Source organism: Pinus tabuliformis, chromosome 3_1 (genome assembly GCF_031772625.1).
Source record: "Pinus tabuliformis cultivar Carrire ecotype Pingquan chromosome 3_1, CPIR1, whole genome shotgun sequence".
In the NCBI taxonomy this organism is placed as follows: Eukaryota; Viridiplantae; Streptophyta; class Pinopsida; order Pinales; family Pinaceae; genus Pinus; species Pinus tabuliformis.
The window spans coordinates 694387918-694408183 of record NC_142301.1 but is presented as its reverse complement, the minus strand read 5'-3'; the positions used below and the strand labels follow the sequence as shown (position 1 = coordinate 694408183).

General features: G+C 37.8%; 1 protein-coding gene across 1 annotated transcript in view; it reads right to left on the bottom strand.

Annotated features, from left to right (window-relative positions):
• The window catches only part of LOC149189034 (leucine-rich repeat receptor-like protein kinase TDR), a 49445-nt gene extending 33395 nt beyond the window's left edge, over positions 1-16050 (bottom strand). Inside the window, exon 1 of the mRNA XM_089410107.1 lies at positions 15984-16050. Coding sequence (XP_089266233.1) covers positions 15984-16050 — 67 coding nt within the window. The remainder of the gene's footprint in view (positions 1-15983) is intronic.
• Positions 16051-20266: the final 4216 nt, after the last annotated feature.

Sequence of the window (20266 nt, the reverse complement as noted above, 5' to 3'; positions counted from 1 at the left end):
CTGACGGTCGGATTCTCCGTAATGACCACGGGAAGTTTCTTGCCAAAAGCCCTTTTCTCAACCTCAACAGTAAAATGGTAAAAATGACATGGTAAAAAGTCTTTTTATAGGTTTTTTGGATGAATGAATGCTAGGTTTGTTTAGTTTTCACCATGGAAGGATATTTTTCAATGTATTTTTGCCTATCTTAAACAGATATGAGTAATGTGTCGCTTTTGTGCAGGACAAAGGGATTTAGAGGGAAAATTGTCATTTTTCACGAACCAAAATATCAGAGTCATCTTTTAAGCCCTTTTCTGACTCCTAAAATATGAAAAGATTGCCGAGCGTTTCTTTTACACTCGTTAAAACGGAGTTAAAAGACGATCCCGTTATAGCCTTTTTTTGACCGTAAAAACATGAAAAGGTTGCTGGGTTTTTGTCGTTTCAAACTCGATACTGAAAGTAAAACGACGTGTCCTTGATCGCTTTTTACTTTTCAGGTCAGTGGCACTAATTATGAAAGTACTCCTTGGTCGCAAGATCAAGCGGTTCCCCTAGGTATTATTTTATACTTTTTCGGGCTTGAGGGACACAAATCTACGAAAAAGTTCAACTTGGAGTCTTCTTAAGTTTTTCAGACTCTCTAAAATTGAAAAACACCGAGTTTCTCCTATACTGGACTCGTTAAACTTTCACAGTAAAGGACCTGTTCAATTACAAACAGGAACGAACCACTCCTTCCTAGGGTTCGAATCAAAACTAGGTTGGACTCATCCGAAGGATGAGCTTATAATCAAGCATATGTTATCCTCCTCAAGCTTGTTAAAAATAAAGAGGTACTTGCCAGAAATGGTGGGGGAAAAGAGAGAGGAATGAGCCTATTTGTTATCTTTTGTCTCAGAAGAAACTTTATTACCACTCTTGGACACGACACTTTTCATTCACCTGGGTTGGGAAATCCTTTACCTCACAGTTGATCAAACTAATTTGAAAGTCTTTAGCCGGGTTCCGGGGATTAACTTTGAGTCATTCATCACCAAGTCATCTGTCGTGTCGTTATGTGTTCAAGAGGTCTGCAAGCAAAACTTTCATCTACAAAATACTTGTCATCCATTTGACCATCCCTGAGTCAGTCCTTACAGCAACATTTCTTCAACTTGAACAAATAATTTCGTGTTGTGGGCTTGCCTGCAACGGGTCGCTTTCTATCGACATCAACACATTATCTAGAGAGATGACTTAGAAATCTTCAGTACCTTGAAGTCTGCATGCATCAATGGTAGGTTTCTCGCCTTTGACGTCAGTTTACATCATTGACTTTCGATCAAAGGATTCCGTGAAATGTTCGACATCAACTCATTCATTCACATCTCATGGATTGTACTGGGTACTTTGAGAACCATTGACATTACTGGTGGTCTCTCTCACACTTGTTAATAGTTTACATCATCGACTGGTAATCAAGTGGTTTCTACCATGTTCGACATCAACTCATTTATTCGCATGGCTAGAATCGTACCAATTCGGGAAGCAGAAATGAAGACCCTGGATCTAGTTTCCACCATCCAGGCTGCGAGGAGTTTTTTATTCATTATCTAAGTAGACTAATCATAAACAGATGGCTACGCCCATACTGTGTCTACAAAATTCTATGATTATGATGTACTGCAAGATCATTCCTGTATCAGAGTAGTTAGTCTGTTAGTTAAATTTTTGATCTGAGTATGGGAATGCCTACCTTAATGATGATACAATCTTATACATGTATTTTGTGTTGAAAATTGCAGGTTTTGACCAGGCTCTCCACGAGATAATCCTTGAAATGATAAAGCGCTTCACCCTTCCTAGATAATACAAAACCCTAATCCACTACAGGCTTCGCACTTTAGGGGGCAATCTATTACACTAAAAAATGTCACCGTGGCTATTTATAGTTAGTATGGCTCTATCAACAGTCATGCTATCCTCCTGGGCAAGTCTTATGCCTCTGCTCTCCATGTCAAACTCCAAAAAGAGAGAAAGTCTTTATAAATGTATTTATCTCTGGGTACGCAGGTTCTCTCAACCTTACCTGCGGGTACGCACCCAATGTTCACAAAAACTGCGTACTTGTACGCTCTGTATGTAAAGGGGCAAGTGCGTACCCCTGTAAAGGTCAAAATGTACAAGTTTCATCTTTAAAAAGTTACTTGTGGTCATTTCTAGAGCATTCTAGAAGGTTGTTCGACGTGTATTGAGCGCCTCCAGATGGTTCATGTACCCCTACCAAAGAGGAACTTATCCCATCAATGAGGGAGCTATCCCATCCAAAGAGGGGATTATCCCATTGATGGTGGACCTGAATAACTTCCTCTAGACCACTATAAATACAGTCATTGGGCCAGAAGGAGGAGAGGTTGGAAGCTAAACATTTCTAAGGGTAGATGCTGCTGGAATTAGGACTCCCATTTAGAAGCTTATGAGGAGAGATTGCCATCTTTGCTTGTTCTATTTGGAAGTGGGTGAGCTTTTTCAAAGTAAAGGAGAACTCTTGATGGACCCTGGGAGGGACTTGCACAACACCAAGGCTCAGGTTGTAATTGTTCCTTTTGTTTCCTATTAATGCAAATGAGTCCATTCTTCTCAATAACTTGTTATTTATGAGTTGTTTCATGTACTCCTTGGTCTATGTGTTAAATATGTTTTATTCTATGAGATTATCGAGTGCTATTTAATCGTTTGATTGTTAGTGGATGCAGGTTTCAAAGTGAAGGAGGAGCTCATCCGGATCAGCAAGGCTGGACTGCTACAACAACGTTGGATTACAGGTAGGATCTAAACACTTGATTTCTTATATAGTAAATACATGTTTAGAGAAGGATTGCTCTTGTTTGTCTTGTTTGTCACTAGAGAGTCTTAGGCTCCTAGGGAGGTTGGTTGTGTCCACACTATCGACTCTTTCCACCTGACAAGATGTTGTCACGTTAAGAAATGGAAATTGATTATTTGTCCTCAAGATTAGAGTTAAGTTGCTTAAGTCAATTAGTAGGCAAATTAAAAGCTCTAAAACTCTAAATTCACAAAATCAAGAAAGCATGAAACAAAACTAATCTAATAACTCAAACAACTAAAAGAAACAAATCACACTTCTCGAAAATAAAAGCACACTTGTTGAAAGTAAAGACACACTTCTTAAAAGTAAAAGCACACAGAGTACTTAAAATCTTTTGGAAAATCAAGCATGCACTAGCTCCACAAGTTGTAGTTTCTTTGAATTCTTGTGACTACAATGGTTGACTCCTAAGTCTTTTACTTGTCTATCTCAATTGATTTCATGTATTAACAAAAATGACACATTTAAAAATGGAAAGAATGCTTAAGTAAGTCTAGTTTGGTGGACTTGCATGCATTAGTGCATTTTCCAAATCGATAGACACTCCTAATATTTTCTATAACTCGTCAATAAGTTTGTTTTTCAATACTTTTACTAATCTATTAAAGTAAAATCTACAATGCTTTGATGCAAAACTAGTTGATAAGTTATGCATGCAAGAGGGCCTTTTTTTGATGGATGGACATTCATAGTCTATCAATATATCTCCAAGACAATTTGTTGAGATTGCAACAAGATGATGGAGTTTAGTGAAAAGAGTCGCCTTCACTAAGTGGGCCCACAGGCAAATTATGGCGCAAGTTCTATTTTTGATCCCAGTAGGGATGATCATAGTGTGGGTGACCACAGTATGAGTGATCACAGTGTGGGTGACCACAGTGTGAGTGATCACAGTGTGGGTGATCAAAGTCTATTTTTAGACTGGCTGTCAAAAATAGAAAAGTCAAATATTATTGTCTCATAATAATATTTGGACTATAAACTTGATCTTATTCTCTTGGAGCACTTCAGTTTGAGCTACGGATGTGGCCCATGTAGCTGTCATAAGGAAGTACGCTTTTCTTATGAGTCAGTCGAGTTGTTGCATGCATGACTTCAGTTAGAACTCAATCAGTTGAGTTTGGTGGAGTTGATTGTGGAGTTGATGGAGTTGTGTTTAGTTTGACTTGGTTAAACTAGTTGTATTTAGTCTAACTACAAATAGAATAATGATGAGTTGTTAAACTAATTATTAACTCATAATACAACTATAGAATACATCAGTTAACTCAGTTGCATGTCAGTGCATGTTTATTTCAGCAGGGACAGGTGTTAGAGAATCAGATTGCTATCAGTTGTGACTATAATTGTGCATCAGATCTTGCACAATCAAGGGATTGAGTATGCCAATGAGTTTGCTCATGTATTTTCCCAGTTTTTAGCCTGTGCTCATGGCTTACAGAGTGTAAGTGATTCTTTGCAGGTGAAATACGAGTTTGGTAAACCATTCTCATCAATTCTTGAGCAGGTATTGAGCAGTGGAGGCAGGCAAGCAGTGGAATAGATTTGGAGATCAGATCTGAGTTGTATTTTGTGTAACAGGTGGAGCTGGTACTGGATTTCTTGTGATAAGCATTGTACTTTGTAATGTTACATGGTCTCAATCATTAATATATAGATAGTTGGGGTTTTTAGCGAGATGCTTTCCCCGGGTTACATACTGTGTTAATGTGTGAATGCTCTTGATGTTTTATTGTTATTGATGTTGCTATATTGATGATCAACGTAGAGGAGCTTATGTATTGTGTATGTATTCCGCAATAGTACATGATCAGGATAATCTCTGTTGAATATGTGTTAAATTATTCAAAATTTATACATGGTATTGGAGCTGTTGATCATCAGATCTACTATTCAGGAAGTGTTTACATTCTATTTCTTCAGGCAGAGTCTGTAATCGGGCCAGGTAGCCTCTGGATTCATCCTTCCTTTGGAAGGTGAGATATCCGGTGAATGCCCATACATTCAATCTCTGTACGAGAAATATTGTGTTCTCACGAATCTTAGATCCGAGGCGGTTGAGTTGGTTGCTGGTGGAATTCGAATTTGCAGCAGCGTTTTCTTGGTAACAACGGAGCAATGTCTTTCAATGGATTGCGATTAGAGTATACTCTTGAGGGAAGCTCAAACTATATTGCATGGAAGGACAGGATGGAGGCAGTATTGGATGATAACGGGCTGAAGGAGTTCATAGAGACGGATGTCTCAAAGCCTACTGATGCTACTCAAGCTGATGCTTGGCAAAAGAAGACCGCAAAATGTCGAAGGATTCTATTGGAGGGCGTGAAGGATTACATTGTGTCCAGCCTCCATGGAAAGGCTACTCCATATTTGATGTGGAAATCATTAAAAGAATTATTCCAAAGCAAGAGCGATCAGAGGAAGCTGGTGCTCAAAGATAAACTCAGAAACATCAAATGTGAGAAGGGTGACAGTATACCTAAGTATCTCACAAAGTTCACTCAGTGTCGAGATGAGCTGGGAAGTGTGGGGGTTACTCTTGATGATGAGGACTTGGTGAGCTTGGCTCTCCTTGGTCTTCCGAAGAGTTGGCATTCCTATCAGGACTCTGTCAATGGTCGGGAGAAATTGCCAGGATGGGAAAGACTATGGTCAGATCTTGTGCAAGAGGAGATCAAGCAGAGTACCAGGGATGGATCTTCGTCAAAGGTAGCTGATGAAGAGAATTGTGCTTTGGCTACCAAAGCAAAGAGAGGGAAGAGCAAGAAAGCTTCTCAGTCTGGTGCGAAAGGTAAGAAGAAGGATATGTCCAAGGTGAAGTGTTTTCACTGTCACCAACATGGACACTATGCCACTAATTGTCCGCAGAAGAAGAAGAACAAGTAGGGTGCTGGATCTTCAGCTGGAGAGGCTCTAGCCTCACAGTTTGAGATTGATTTTTCATTGATTGCATGCTTGGTTTCAAGTGTGATGGGATCGGTGTGGTTCTTGGACAGTGGTGCGTCTTTTCACATGACGGGAGATAGAGATTTGTTCTCTGATCTGGAGGACAAATATCTTGGAGTGTACATCGAGATCGGCGATGGTGGTAGATACAGTGCGACCGGTATCGGTACCATTTCCTTTGAGAGGGAGTCTGGTAAACCCTTCATATTGAAGGAAGTCATGCATGTTCCAGGATTGAACAAGAACCTTATCTCAGTGGCGATGTTAGAATACAAGGGGTATGATGTTGTTTTCAGCGAGGGAAAGGCTTTCTTGCGCAACAAGACAACTGGTGAGACCCGGAAGATAGGGGTTTGAGTGAGGAACCTTTATCAGTTGCATGTAGATGGATGCGCAAAAATGGTGGGCAAAGCAGAAGGATTGGTGAGCCGGGATGATGGCGAGTTGTTGCACAGGAGATTGGGTCACCTTCACCATGGAGCCTTGAAGATACTGTAGCAGATCACTACAGGGCTTCCTAAAGGCACACTTGCGCAGTCAGATTAGTCCAAGGGGTGTACTTTGGGGAAGTTTTTGAAAGCCACCTTTCACGAGAAGGATAGTCATGCCACGATGATCCTTGAGAGAATTCACACATATATGTGTGGACCTTTCTCAGTTGCTTCGACAACAAAACACAGGTATTATGTGATTTTTTTTTTATGATTTCTCTCGTAAGTGCTGGATCTTCTTCATGCAGAAGAAGAGCGAGACATATTCAAAGTTCTGTGAATTCAAAGCACTAGTCGAGAAGGAGTCAGGGAAGAAGGTGAAGGCTCTTAGGAGCGATAATGGTGGTGAATACATCTCGGACGAGTTCAAGGATTTCTACAAGGCAGAAGGGATTCATAGAGAGCTCATAGCTCCCCATAAACCACAGCAAAATGGGGTAGCTGAGTGGAAGAACAGAACGATTGTGGGTGCTGCACGGGCAATGTTGCATGATCAAGGCCTACCCCTTCACTTGTGGGTAGAAGCATGCAATACCACAGTTTATGTGCAGAACCGTTGTCCTCATAGGATACTTGGCATGAGTACACCCGAGGAGACTTATTCTGGTAAGAAGCCTAATCTTTCTCATCTGAGGATTTTTGGTGCTAACGTTTACATGCATGTGACAAAGGATGCAAGGAATAAGTTGGAGCTGACCGCAGAGGTTGGGATATTTGTGGGGTACACTGATACGCCCCACAACTATCGTGTGTATTTGCCAGACAATGGTAAAATTGTCATGCGACGGGATATAAAATTTGAGGAGGAGAAAGCCATGAAGTGTTTGATTGAGAGGAAGCTACACTTGCATGTAGATGAGGAGCTATTAGTTACTAAGGATGAGCTTCAGGATGTGGATCAGCCACAGGATGAGGTTCATGGAGTGGAAGAGACCACTCATGCAGCGCCAACCATCAGAGGGTGAAAGAGCTTGACAGAAGTTGAGCGACTAGCTCAAGATGCAGAGAAAGTTGTAGGAGCACCTACAGCCCAACACAGGCAGAGACAGTCACCTGATCGGTACACTGGATACATGGCTCTGATGAGCAAGTGTGTTGTGACTGAGCCATCCTCTTTCGAGGAAGCTGTGGAGGATCTCGCATGGGTAGATGCCATGGTGGAAGAGTATGATTCTATTGTCAGAAACAGTGCATGGGAGATTGTTCCTAGACCGAAAGGGAAATCAGTGGTGGGTTCGAGATGGATCTACAAGGTCAAGCAGGAAAATGACGGGAGTGTGGAGACGTACAAGGAAAGATTTGTTGCCCAAGGCTTTTCACAAATAGAGGGGATCGATTATGAGGAGACTTTTGCACCTGTCGCAAGGTATTCTTCCATATGGACGATTCTTTCTCTCTCAGCGCAGATGGGATGGCACATTCATCAGATGGATGTGAAGAATGCGTTCCTCAATGAAGTCATTGAGGAGGAGGTGTACATTGAGCAGCCCAAAGGCTTTGAGGTCTTCAGCAGCGATTCGCATGTGTGCAGGCTCAAGAGAGCGCTGTATGGGTTGAAGCAAGCACCACATGCTTGGTACACATGGATAGACAACTATTTCACAGGACTTGGATTCTCCAAGAGTGAGGCGGATCCTAACCTATACTAGATTGTGGTGGAGGGTAAGTTGCTTATCATTGTACTGTATGTTGATGATTTGATTCTAACGGGTGATGACTATTGATACTGTCATTCAAGAAGGATCTTGCTACAGAGTTTGAGATGAAGGACTTGGGCCTCCTTCACTATTTCCTAGGATTGGAAATATGGCAGTGCAGTGGTGGACTGTTTGTTTCTCAGGGCAAGTATGCTCGGGAGATACTGGAGAAGTTCAACATGCATGGCTGCAAGCCTGTTGATACTCCTCTTCCTGGAGGTTGGAGGAAGGAGGATGCCACTTCGGGAGAAGAAGTGGATTCCACAGTTTATTGACAGTTGGTGGGGTCGCTAATGTATTAGGTCAATACAAGACCTGATATATGCTATGCAGTTAACCAACTTTCACAAGCTATGGTTAAGCCTACCAAGCTCTTCTGGAAGGCGAGCAAGCATGTATTGCGCTACTTGAGAGGCACATCAGGATATCGTTTGTGGTACAGACAGGAGGATGAGGTGAAGCTATGTGGCTTCACGGATGCAGATTGGGCAGGGAGCCCAACGGACAGAAAGAGCACATCAAGAGGGGTCTTCAGTATTGGATCGACAACAGTTTCTTGGTACAGCAGGAAGCAGAGATCCGTGGCACTCAGTTCAGCGGAGGCCGAGTATATGGCAGCAAGTTTGGCTGCATGCGAGGCTATATGGATGAGGAAGATCCTGGTTGGTTTGTTCGGTTCTCATTTGGATCCTAATGTGATTTACTATGATAACCAGAGTTGCATTAAACTCTTGGCTAATCTTTTATTTCATGATAGATCTAAGCATATTGACATCAGGTACCATCATATCAGAGATTGTGTGCAGCGGAGGATCATGTTGCTTTCATACATTCCAACGGAGGATCAGGATACTGATATTCTGACGAAGGCTCTCACCAGGAGCAAATTCGAGTACCATCGAGGCAGGATAGGGGTTGCTGATAATCCATATCTTGTCGAGAGGGAGTGTTGAGATTGCAACAAGATGATGGAGCTTAGTGAAAAGAGTCTCCTTCACTAAGTGGGCCCGCAGGTAAATTATGGCGCAAGTTCTATTTTTGATCCCAGCAAGGATGATCACAGTGTGGGTGACCACAGTATGAGTGATCACAGTGTGGGTGACCACAGTGTGAGTGATCAAAGTGTGGGTGATCAAAGTCTATTTTTAGACTGGCTGCCAAAAATAGAAAAGTCAAATATTATTGTTTCATAATAATATTTGGACTATAAACTTGATCTTATTCTCTTGGAGCACTTCAGTTTGAGCTACAGATGTGGCCCATGTAGCTGTTAGAAGGAAGTACTCTTTTCTTATGAGTCAGTTGAGTTGTTGCATGCATGACTTCAGTTAGAACTCAATCAGTTGAGTTTTGTGGAGTTGACTGTGGAGTTGATGGAGTTGTGTTCAGTTTGACTTGGTTAAACTAGTTGTAGTTAGTCTAACTGCAAATAGACTAATGATGAGTTGTTAAACTAATTATTAACTCATAATAAAACTATAGAATACATCAATTAACTCAGTTTCATGTCAGTGCATGTTCACTTCAGCAGGGAAGAGTGTTAGAGAATCAGATTGCTATCAGCTGTGACTATAGTTGTGCATCAGATATCGCACAATCAAGAAATTGAGTATGCTAATGAGTTTGCTCATGTATTTGCCTAGTTTGTAGCCTGTGCTCACGTCTTACAGAGTGTGAGTGATTCTTTTCAGGTGAAATACGAGTTTGGTAAACGATTCTCATCAATTCTTGAGCAGGTATTGAGCAGTGGAGGCAGGCAAGCAGTGGAATAGATTTGGAGATCAGATCTGAGCTGTATTATGTGTAACAGGTGGAGCTGGTACTGGATTGCTTGTGATAAGCATTGTAATTTGTAATGTTACATGGTCTCAATCATTAATATACAGATAGTTGGGGTTTTTAGTGAGATGCTTTCCCCGGGTTACATACTGTGTTAATGTGTGAATGCTCTTGATGTTTTATTGTTATTGATGCTGCTATATTGATGATCAACGTAGAGGAGCTTATGTATTGTGTATGTATTCCGCAATAGTACATGATTAGGATAATCTCTCTTGATTATGTGTTAAATTATTCAAAATTTCTACACAATTAACTATATAAAAAGAATTAAGCTATTCATGAACAACAACAAGGCTATGATATCGAACCAATCAATAAAACTAACAACTTAAACCAGATGATTATGCACAAATATAGGTAGAGAAAGCATGAAAAGGATGATATGAACAAGTTACTTGAAATTTTACAAAGTTAAAGGTTGCTTGCATACATATGTATAAACATAAGAGGAAAACACATGAAAATGTGTACCATCATTGACAATTATGGATACCAAATGGAAACAAGTTCACATGCCTAGATTGTAAGGGTCATCCATGCCCTAGCTTACACACTGAAGGCTACCAACTAATGAAAACTCACAAAGGTTGCATGTATTACTGATAAAGAAGATAAAATGAGAGCTATAATGATGGATTATTTTAGTGCTAAGCTCACAATACAAATGTAAGAGTTTTAAAATTTAAAAGTTACTTACCAAGCTTCATTAGCTTTGCTTTTATACACAAATTTTGAAACAAACTACTAAAATTCCTCACTGTTGCTAACAATAAATTATTCTAAGCTTACTTTTTTTTTATCAATTTGACCTCCATTATGGCTCAAATTTCAGAAAAAAGTCACATTTTAGCAAATTTGGGTGGATTCTTTGAGCAAATATGTATTTCACTAGCTAGAGTGGCAGCGTTGATAACACATTGACCAACCAACCTTGTGTAGCTTTTTGCTAAACCAAGGGGTGGTTTACCATCTTGATATCATAGGAAAAAATACCCATGACTTTGTTTTTACCCAGTTGGCCTACAAGTATTCAAATGAATGAGAATTTACAAGAATTGTATGTCTAGTAAAAGTATGGTAAATTAGTTTTACAATACAAACAATTTCATGAAACTTTCAAAAGTAAAAATCAATAACAAAATAACTTAGGGAATGATTTTTTGGTCGAAATGTGTTTAAAAAGTGACAAAACTGACATAAAATGGATTTATAAAGGGAAACATATTGTATTATAATCATAACAAAATGTTGCCAAAATAAAGATCTAACACATTATCCATGAAGAAAACTACTTAATCAAAATCAGGAACCAAAAGTAAATGGTGGTCAAAGTGGAACTCTCCAAAGCATATGGGAGGGTAAGGTGGCTATACTTTACTATTTCTCACATTCATATAGGTTTCAGTCATCAGGTTATAGTATAGGGAATGAATTGCATTACGTCTACATCATTTGTTGTTATGATAAATGGGGCATCTTCTCCCTTGTTCAGGCTAGGTAGAGGCCTAAGATAGTGATGTGTTTTATCCCCTTTCCTTTTCATTTTAATCATTGAAGGTCTAGCATGTTGTTAAAGGAGGCTTCTAAAAGTGATAGTTTTTAAAGGGGTTCAAAATGGACAATTATGCAATATCCCTCACTATTTGTTAATGAATACTAATATTATGTGAGGGATCCAAAAGGGTTCTTGATAAGTTTAAAGGCAATGTAGATTTATTATGTAAGGCCTCAAGAATGAAAATGTATTTAGACAAATCAACATTCTTATTATGGGGCATATTTGAGGAGAGTATGAACTACTCTCCATAAATGCTTCCTTTCAAATTCATAAACCTAGACATGGGACTAAATCACTTGGGTATCCACTTGAATCCACACATATATAAAAGAAGAGATTGATGACAATTGAAAAATAAAGTGGAGAAGAAGATAAGCATGTCTTGTAATAGGTGGATTTCTTGGGGAGGACAGATGGTTTTAGTCAAATCTATCTTGGAAGAAATTCTTGTATTATGTATTTCAAAGGGATCGACTCCAAAATAAGTTTTAGAAGTCATTAGAATACTTTGTTACAAATTTGTATGGTCTATAGATAATGGAAAAAATGGTTTCCTCTAGCTCGCTGGATGAAATTAGCCCTACCAAAAGAAAATGTAGGTTGGGGTTTAAAGAATACATTCCTCTTTTTACAAGATCTTACAAAAACAAATGTGGTGAGGTTAATTCAAGGAAATCAACTTTGGGTTGAGGTAATTAAAGGTGAATTTATTGCACTAGACATAGTGGGCAACTCGGTCATGAACACTATAAATCAAGTTCAAAATATTTCAATAATGTGGAAAGCAATTAACTCTGCTTTTCTTTTGGTTAGTAAATAGTTCATATTGAAAATTGCCAAATGAATTTGAGAAAAAAAATGAACTTGATCCATGGGTGGCTAATGAAGGAAGACATATTATCCCCATAATCGATACTAGAGTTAAGAGGTAGAGGATGTTGTATGTCAAGATAGGTTGTAAATTGGCCCAAAAGAAACCTTTAAATCCATGAATGCTGAACCTGGATAGAGTTAGGAGTTGTGGAGGAGCATGTAGTTGAATGGTGGATATATATATGCTATTTAAAAGATAACAATGTAAAAATTAGAGAGGAGGGTGATCAATTGGCGTGAATTTTAAGCCCATAAAAGAATATATATCAAAAAAAATATTTGAAATAAAAGTTAAGGAGGGAAGGGAGGAACATCATGTGTGGTGGTGGAAAATCATATGGAAACTAAAGAGTCCAACCAAATCCAAAATTTGTATGTGGACTATATTAAACAGTAGGGTTCCACATAGGATATACTACAAAAGGAAATCTTTGTTCGACTAAGTTGGTGCAACTTATGTAAGAAATATAAGATATAAATACACATGTCATTATGACTTTCCCTTTTACAAAGGAAGTATGAATGAAGTGGAAAGGATGAGAGGGTATTGAAATGTATAGGTAGGATATTATATTGAAGAAGCCTTTAGGTTATAGTGTGCCAATAAAGATGCAAAAAGTATCAGAGGTCACACCTTAAACATTGCATCAAGTTTTTGGGTGGCCTAGGCTTTAACATTATTCAACGGGAGAGATATATAGAGTCTCATGATCATTTTTTTTTTTGACACCATTTCCATCCATTTTTCCTCTTTTTCATCACTACTATCAAATCAAATAAATAGTAAAACTATAGATTTTGATATGGTAAGGTACTTAGATGTCTTGTTTTTCATATTTATTAAAGTGCAATATTATTAAGTTAAAGATTGTAATAGCTACGAAATTAACACAAATTTGCAGTTGTTTTGTTATTTTGCAGCTACCTCCAGGTTTTGTTGGATTCCAGTATGCCAGCCAAGAAAAGAAGCGCATGGGCAGATAGGGATTGATCTTCTCATGGATCTCCTCCTATTCGCCTGAGCCAAATCATCAAGGGAATCATCCAGTGAAGCAGTCAAGGAAGCAGGTCAATGTGTGGATGAACAGAACAATGAGAGTTCAAATCAATCACAACTCTTTGATTTGCTTTCCAAATGAAAAATCATCAAGAAATGTTTAAAGCTCCATTTTCATATTATTATTTAGATTAAGATTGTTTTTAAGTTTTTAAGGCATGAAAGTTTCAAAACTGTTTGGCGTGAATGCTATATATATATATATATATATATATATATATATATATATATATATATATATATATATATATATATATAATTGTTGAGAGATGTTAAAATCTCCATTTTCATATTATCATTTAGATTAGGATATATATATATATATATATATATATATATATATATATATATATATATATATATATATATATATATATATATATATATATATATATATATATATATATATATAAATATAATTGTTGAGAGACATTAAAATCTCCATTTCCATATTGTCATTTATATTAGGATTGTTTTTAAGTTTTTAAGGCATGAAAGTTTCAAAACTGTTGGGCGTGAATGCTATATCTATATATATATATATATATATATATATATATATATATATATATATATATATATATATATATATATATATATGTATGTATGTATGTGTGTATGTGTGTATGTGTGTATGTATGTATGTATATATATATATATATATATATATATATATATATATATATATATATATATATATATATATATATATATATATATAACAAGGACACGTAGACATATATGTAATTTGTAATTGACAGTTTGAAGTTCCATGACTCTGTTCCTTTTTAATTGAAGAAGTATTCTTATGAATATCATGCGCAGTTAGTTGTTGAGATAAGAGTCACAAACTTGTTGTTTTGTGGAGGGCCCCTACAGACAGTCGAGGTTCATTCATTTGCTTATTATTCAATTCAGTTCATTTCATTATTTTTCCATAATTGCATTATTGTAGTTTCATTTCTTTGTAATTATTTGTTTACAATTTTCCATTTGTTTTCTATCAATTTCAAATCATTTACATGCTTTCTAAAATAGGACTGTGTACATAAATCTCCTTCCTTTCATAAGTAATTATGTTTGTTTAGATCACATTCTTTCTACTTTTGTTTTTATTATTTCAAGTAAGATTGTTAATTGCAGTGCGTAGATATTAATATAGATTTCTTTATAAATTTTATCTTTGAATAGAAGTAATTCTTTTTAGAGTAGAAGTAATTATCTTTCTAGAACATTAGTTTATATAGCTCTATTTTTATCATTTTACATAGTAACTAACAATAGTCAGTCAAGGAGGATCATGATAGCTTGTTTATTTTTCCTTTTCAAGAGTTGATTGTATTGTAAATCTTTAGTTTTCATTAAGAACATAGGAACAAAAGAAATCCTTAAAAAAATCCACAACCATTATCTTAATAAAATCAAAAAGGCTTCTAGCATATATAGTGCACTTGAACTTCACAAGTTTACCAACTCCGGTTGATAATTTATGCAAGAAATTTAAGAACATTGAATTGACTAAATAAGAGACACCACATTTATAATGTGTCTTCCAAGCTTTAAGCATCCAAAACACATATCCTCAAGATTAGCAAAAGGAAGCAACAAACACTCCTAAGGGATAAGTAATAAATAAGGACATTACATGGGCATATTTTGATGGTGCCTCTTCCAGATCACTCAGAGGATGGAGTAAGATAAATATAGTTTATCAATCAAAATTGGTGAGGAATCAAATAATTCTTATGAGTTGATTGCTCTCAAATTGGTGTTGAAATTGGCTCAAGAGTTTGGGGTTCCACATATTGAATCTTATGGTGACTCACCTCTTGTAATTCATGGATGCACAAGGAAATCACAATGAGGAACTTTACAATACATCATTGTTTAATAATGTATAGTCACTATGTTCATCATTATCACAAATATTATTTTAACACATCTACAAGGACAAGCACATGATAACGAATGAACTTTCAAATTTATAACATAGTCGGAATGCAGAACTTTGTTGGTATCATTACATCAAGAAAAGCACATCTCTAATTATTGTAAGGAGTCTTGGTTATAAATGTATATTCTTATATTTTATTTTCTTGTATAAGTTTAAAAATTAACATTGATAAATAGCTAAATCAGAGGTGGTGTGTTTATTTATGGTTTGTTTTTGAATAATGAGAGAAAAAAATTGTAAACTTTGATAACAATATACAAACTAAAGTGAATAAACATACAAAACCAAAAAATATATAAAATATTAAAAAAATTAAATGCATCTAATATTTTATTTCCTTAGGAAAAAGTGTAATTTATTATCCATAGGAAATAAAATTACATTTTGTTGTGTTGTGGCCACAACCACCACCCTATTAAAACCTGCCCGGGTTGCAATTTTGAATGGGTCCCCTAGAAGTTTGATCTTTCACCTCTCCGAATGATTTCTTTTATCCTAGGGATTTTAACTCTTTTCCGAGTCAAATCTTCAATTTTTAATGGTTAAGGCCCCCTTTATAAATCTCTGCCGCATGATTCATCTATAACCCTTTCTAGCCCTTCATTCATATCCTTCATCGGGACTTTTTCAACCCTTAAAACCTCCCATCGCATCCTTATTTCTATATCAATGCTTTGATAATAGAAATACTCTACAATATGCATAACTCACCTTTTTCGCTTATCGCAATCAACACTGATACATAATGCACACCACTATACATCGGACTCAACGGCATTATTAACCATAACACATATTTATTTTGGGTCCAAAGCCCATCTCATATCGCATCGACAGGGTCCAAGGCCTATACTTAAGACGCACCACGATTTATCAGATCCGCCGAGATCATTAACCATAATATATATATATATTTAGGTCCGCTTCCCCAAATCGTAAGTCGTAATCGGTGAAGCTCAGGGCTTATACATAAGGTGCATTGCAATATACCAGACCGGCTGGGACGATTAAGTGCGACATATATATTTTTTGGGTCTGGCCTATCGCTAATCATAATTGGTAGTCGGCAAAAGTGGAGCCCGTGCGATATGCAAAGGGGCGATGAGCGGACCCGGCAATAATTATACGCCCGGGTGCATAATATTTGAAGTCCAACCTTATGGTCCAGTTGCTGGTTTTCCCATGTATTCCCATGTATTTCGATCAAATGTTGTGGTCTGGGTTTTCAAAGGAAAATCCCATATGGCGAACCCGCTAGAACTATTAACCGCAGAACACATATATTTCGGGTCCGCCTCCCCAATCGTCAATCACAATCGGTAGAGTTCAGCATTTTTATATAAAGCGTGATGCGATATGGCGAACTCGTCAGCATTATTAACTGTGGCACCTATATATTTCGAGTTTAGCCTATCCCATATCGCAATCAGTGGAGCCCAAGGCTTAAGCCTAAGACGCTATGCGATTAGCGGACCTAACAATGATTATAGATCCAGGGGTATATTGTACGAAGTCTGGCCTTATGGTTCAGCCACGGGTTTTCCCGTGTATTCCCATGTATTTCGATAAATGTTGTGGTTTGGGTTTTCAAAGGGAAATCCTGTAAAGTGAATGGTCCACTTTTGAAGCATTGTTAAGGCAATCCTTGAGTAAAAATGAATATTATGGGAAATGAGAATACGTATCACAACAGGTTCAGTGGTTTGATAATTATTGTTGCTATGCATTGCAAGATTAAAAAGAATCTGTGGCTGAATGCAAGGTTTGTTTGTGATCATGTTTGTCATATTTCTCATAATCATAGCTAATAGGAATTATTTCTGCAGGCGAGTTCGAGTGGACCTGGTAGCGGATAAAAGCAATTTATATCAAGATGACACCTCTGCACCACTGGTGTCGATATTGCAAAGACATATTCTGCAGAAATTGATATGAACCGCCATAGTGCATAATGGAGGCATGCTCCATGTCAAGAGAAAGCACAACATTGATACATCAAGATGTCATTACCTCCAAACACACCTTCAATCATGCTAGATGTGGGATGATGAGCACAGTACCTTCAGTTTCCTTCAGGAAATGATAGGGAATAATGTCTGCTCATTATAGGTGCGAAGGGATGACACGCAATCATTCTCTTTTAATCAACATCTATTCATTTCCCAAGGAAATGAAGCATTGCAGCAGATATACCCTCTATGTCTCAGTCTTTTCACTGATCGACTCTACGTTTGTACATTTTAATGTGTATATGGAAAAGAGTGGGAAGGGGAAAAGTTTGGGGGTGGAGACGGAGGGTCAGTCTTTTTTGCATAAATATTACCTCCAGAGATGGGGGGAGGACTCTTTTTTTGGGTGAAACAACTTTTGATTTATTGTGAATAAAGAAGACTGTTTATGTAAAAAAGGAGCCTTTTGTTTCAAATTTATTTTCCTCTTCTTTCATGTGTTTAGAATCAGAGTGTTGTTGCTGGCATAAATATAAATGTGTTTTGCATTGTGTATATTGATAACATACAGTTCACGATTATTCCTGGTTATTCGAATATAATTCAATATCATGGTTAACTCATGAGCGGTCACTGATTCGAAACCATATTAAACATCAGTTGCAAGTTTTATTTGTATGGAAAAGAATGTGTATTCTTCTATGAGTAATTAGATTGCAATTAAGATTTAACACAGCCTTGTTCAATTGTGAGCCAATAATTGATTCATTTGGACTTGGAATCTTTATATGATGTTTGATCTCTTTTGTTATGCTCCTGCAAGATAGATTAGAATAGTTAAGACTAGCATAAGTAGTTAGAATTAGTATAGATAGGATTTGATACATATATGTTAGTTGTTTCCTTTTTTTGATTTAATTGAAGTCTTCCTCCTAGGAGAAATCTTTCAACACCTATAATAGTTTACGGGATCCTTTAAAACTCATTGGAACTAGCCACCCCAACGAAAGCAGATCTAGTTGGGATCTGTGATCGGGTTAGTTCCCCTTGTTGGCATAGCGAAAATTCACCATGTCAACAAATTGGCGCTAGAAGGAGGGCCTGAACCACCGTCCATAGCTTTACAGGATTTCATTTATAAATGTCATGCACGGATTTGAAAAGATTAATGCATGGATCGTAAAGGTGAAAAAGATCCTTCCTCCCATTTGGAAAAGCCTCATTTCGAAGAAACAAAGATCCCTCTAAGTCTCGTGTTTCGGTCACCCAAGGAAGAGAGGTGGTGGGAGTACCCTGTCACTCAGGAACAACCAGTCAGAGTACTTACTCATGCTTACACTCGTTCCCTATCACAACTCCCCATCTTTCAGTCTTTACCCCCGATAACTAAAAGAAAGCCAAGGATCTATCACATAAATGAAGAGACATCTACAACCCCTTCTCTTCAAGATATTGTGCTAGAGTCTTTGCAAAGTATCAACACTCCTTGGGAATAAATTCCTGAGGATCCCCCTTCTAAAGGTAATCCCTGGCCTGATTTAGAAAATCCTAATGAAGAACACCCGGGAGAAACCTTCAACTAGAAGTCTCCCTATCCATAATATGGCTAACGTTCCCCCTCCTGGTGGGAATCTACCTCTACCGCCCCCTCCAGGTGGGAATCCGCTTCTACTGCCTCCTCCGAGTGGGAATCAACCCACACCTCCTCTAGGAGCACTCCCTCCCTGGCTTGCACAAGATTCCTTAGTGGTACCTGGGCAGTAGCATGCCTTACCCAAGAATGCAAAAAGAGTATTGCCAAAATTCAACCCTGAGAGGGGAGACACTGCTAATAACCATATTCGCTCTTTCTTCCTAGCCGTGTGGATGTTGGGGGTAGCCGATGAGGATGTGGTATGTCGCTTGTTCCCTTTTACTTTGATTGGTGTGGCCTCCACATGGTACTTTAGCTTGAGAATAGGATCTATGACCTCATGGGGTGCCTTTCAGCAGGCCTTCTTAGACAAGTTTGGCGATGACAAAACACCTACGACATTACTTTTAGAACTATCCTGTTTAAAAATGGAAGCCAAAGAAAAGGTCAAGGATTTTAACATTCGGTTCAACACTTTGTTCAACAAAATCCTGGCTAATGCTAGACCTACTAATGAGGTGCTCATGGAATTCTACATCACTTCTCTCCCTATCCCTACTGCGATGTGGGTCAAGAGAAGTAACGCACAAACCTTACAAGGTGCTATCGATGAAGCAATAAATGTCAAGACTGAAATAATCAGTCTCACAACATGTCATTATATGACAAAGGAAAGAAAGCCTCTTAGTCATCCAAGAAGAATAATGGGAGTGATAACAAAGTGGCTAAGGGCAAATAAAGGGACACCACAGATGTGGAAGGTTTGCATTAGATCATTAAGAAATTGACAAACACAGTCATCAATATGAAAAGGAATTCTGGAGAGAGTACTTATGGGAATGGAGGATATTATAACAACAGAAAATATTTCAAACCTTTCCATTGTAAGAAGACAGAAGGTGGTCAAGGTCAACTTGTGTTGCCTGCCCCACCCAATGAAGGGAATTTAAATATGGAATAGCTGGCTCTTATCAGATTGCTCCTTAACAATGAAGAACCTATAGTGGAGCTAGAGCCAAAACAAGAAAATGAGGAAGAATACCAAGTAGAAGAGCCCTTGGATGAATAATCTCAAATCAATGTATTGTGGGATTTCTATATAAATGAGAATGATGATGACGAAGAAGATAGTACGGTAGAAATCCACACATGAAGTAAAGGGCCACTTGCGGGCATGATGAAGCCTGTAGACCAGACAAAGAAAGATGTTCGCTCTTTGAAGGCATCCGCTCCCAAAGTTCCTATTGAGAAAGTTAGACCTAGTGGTGAGTCCAAGAATACTCCAGTTGCAAACTATCCAGAGAAAGAGAATACATCTCTGACTGCAACAAAGGCGACTCAAAATGGTAAACTCCCGCCTAAGAATGGAAAAACTAGTATGTTTACTCTACCGTACCCTATTTATACCATTG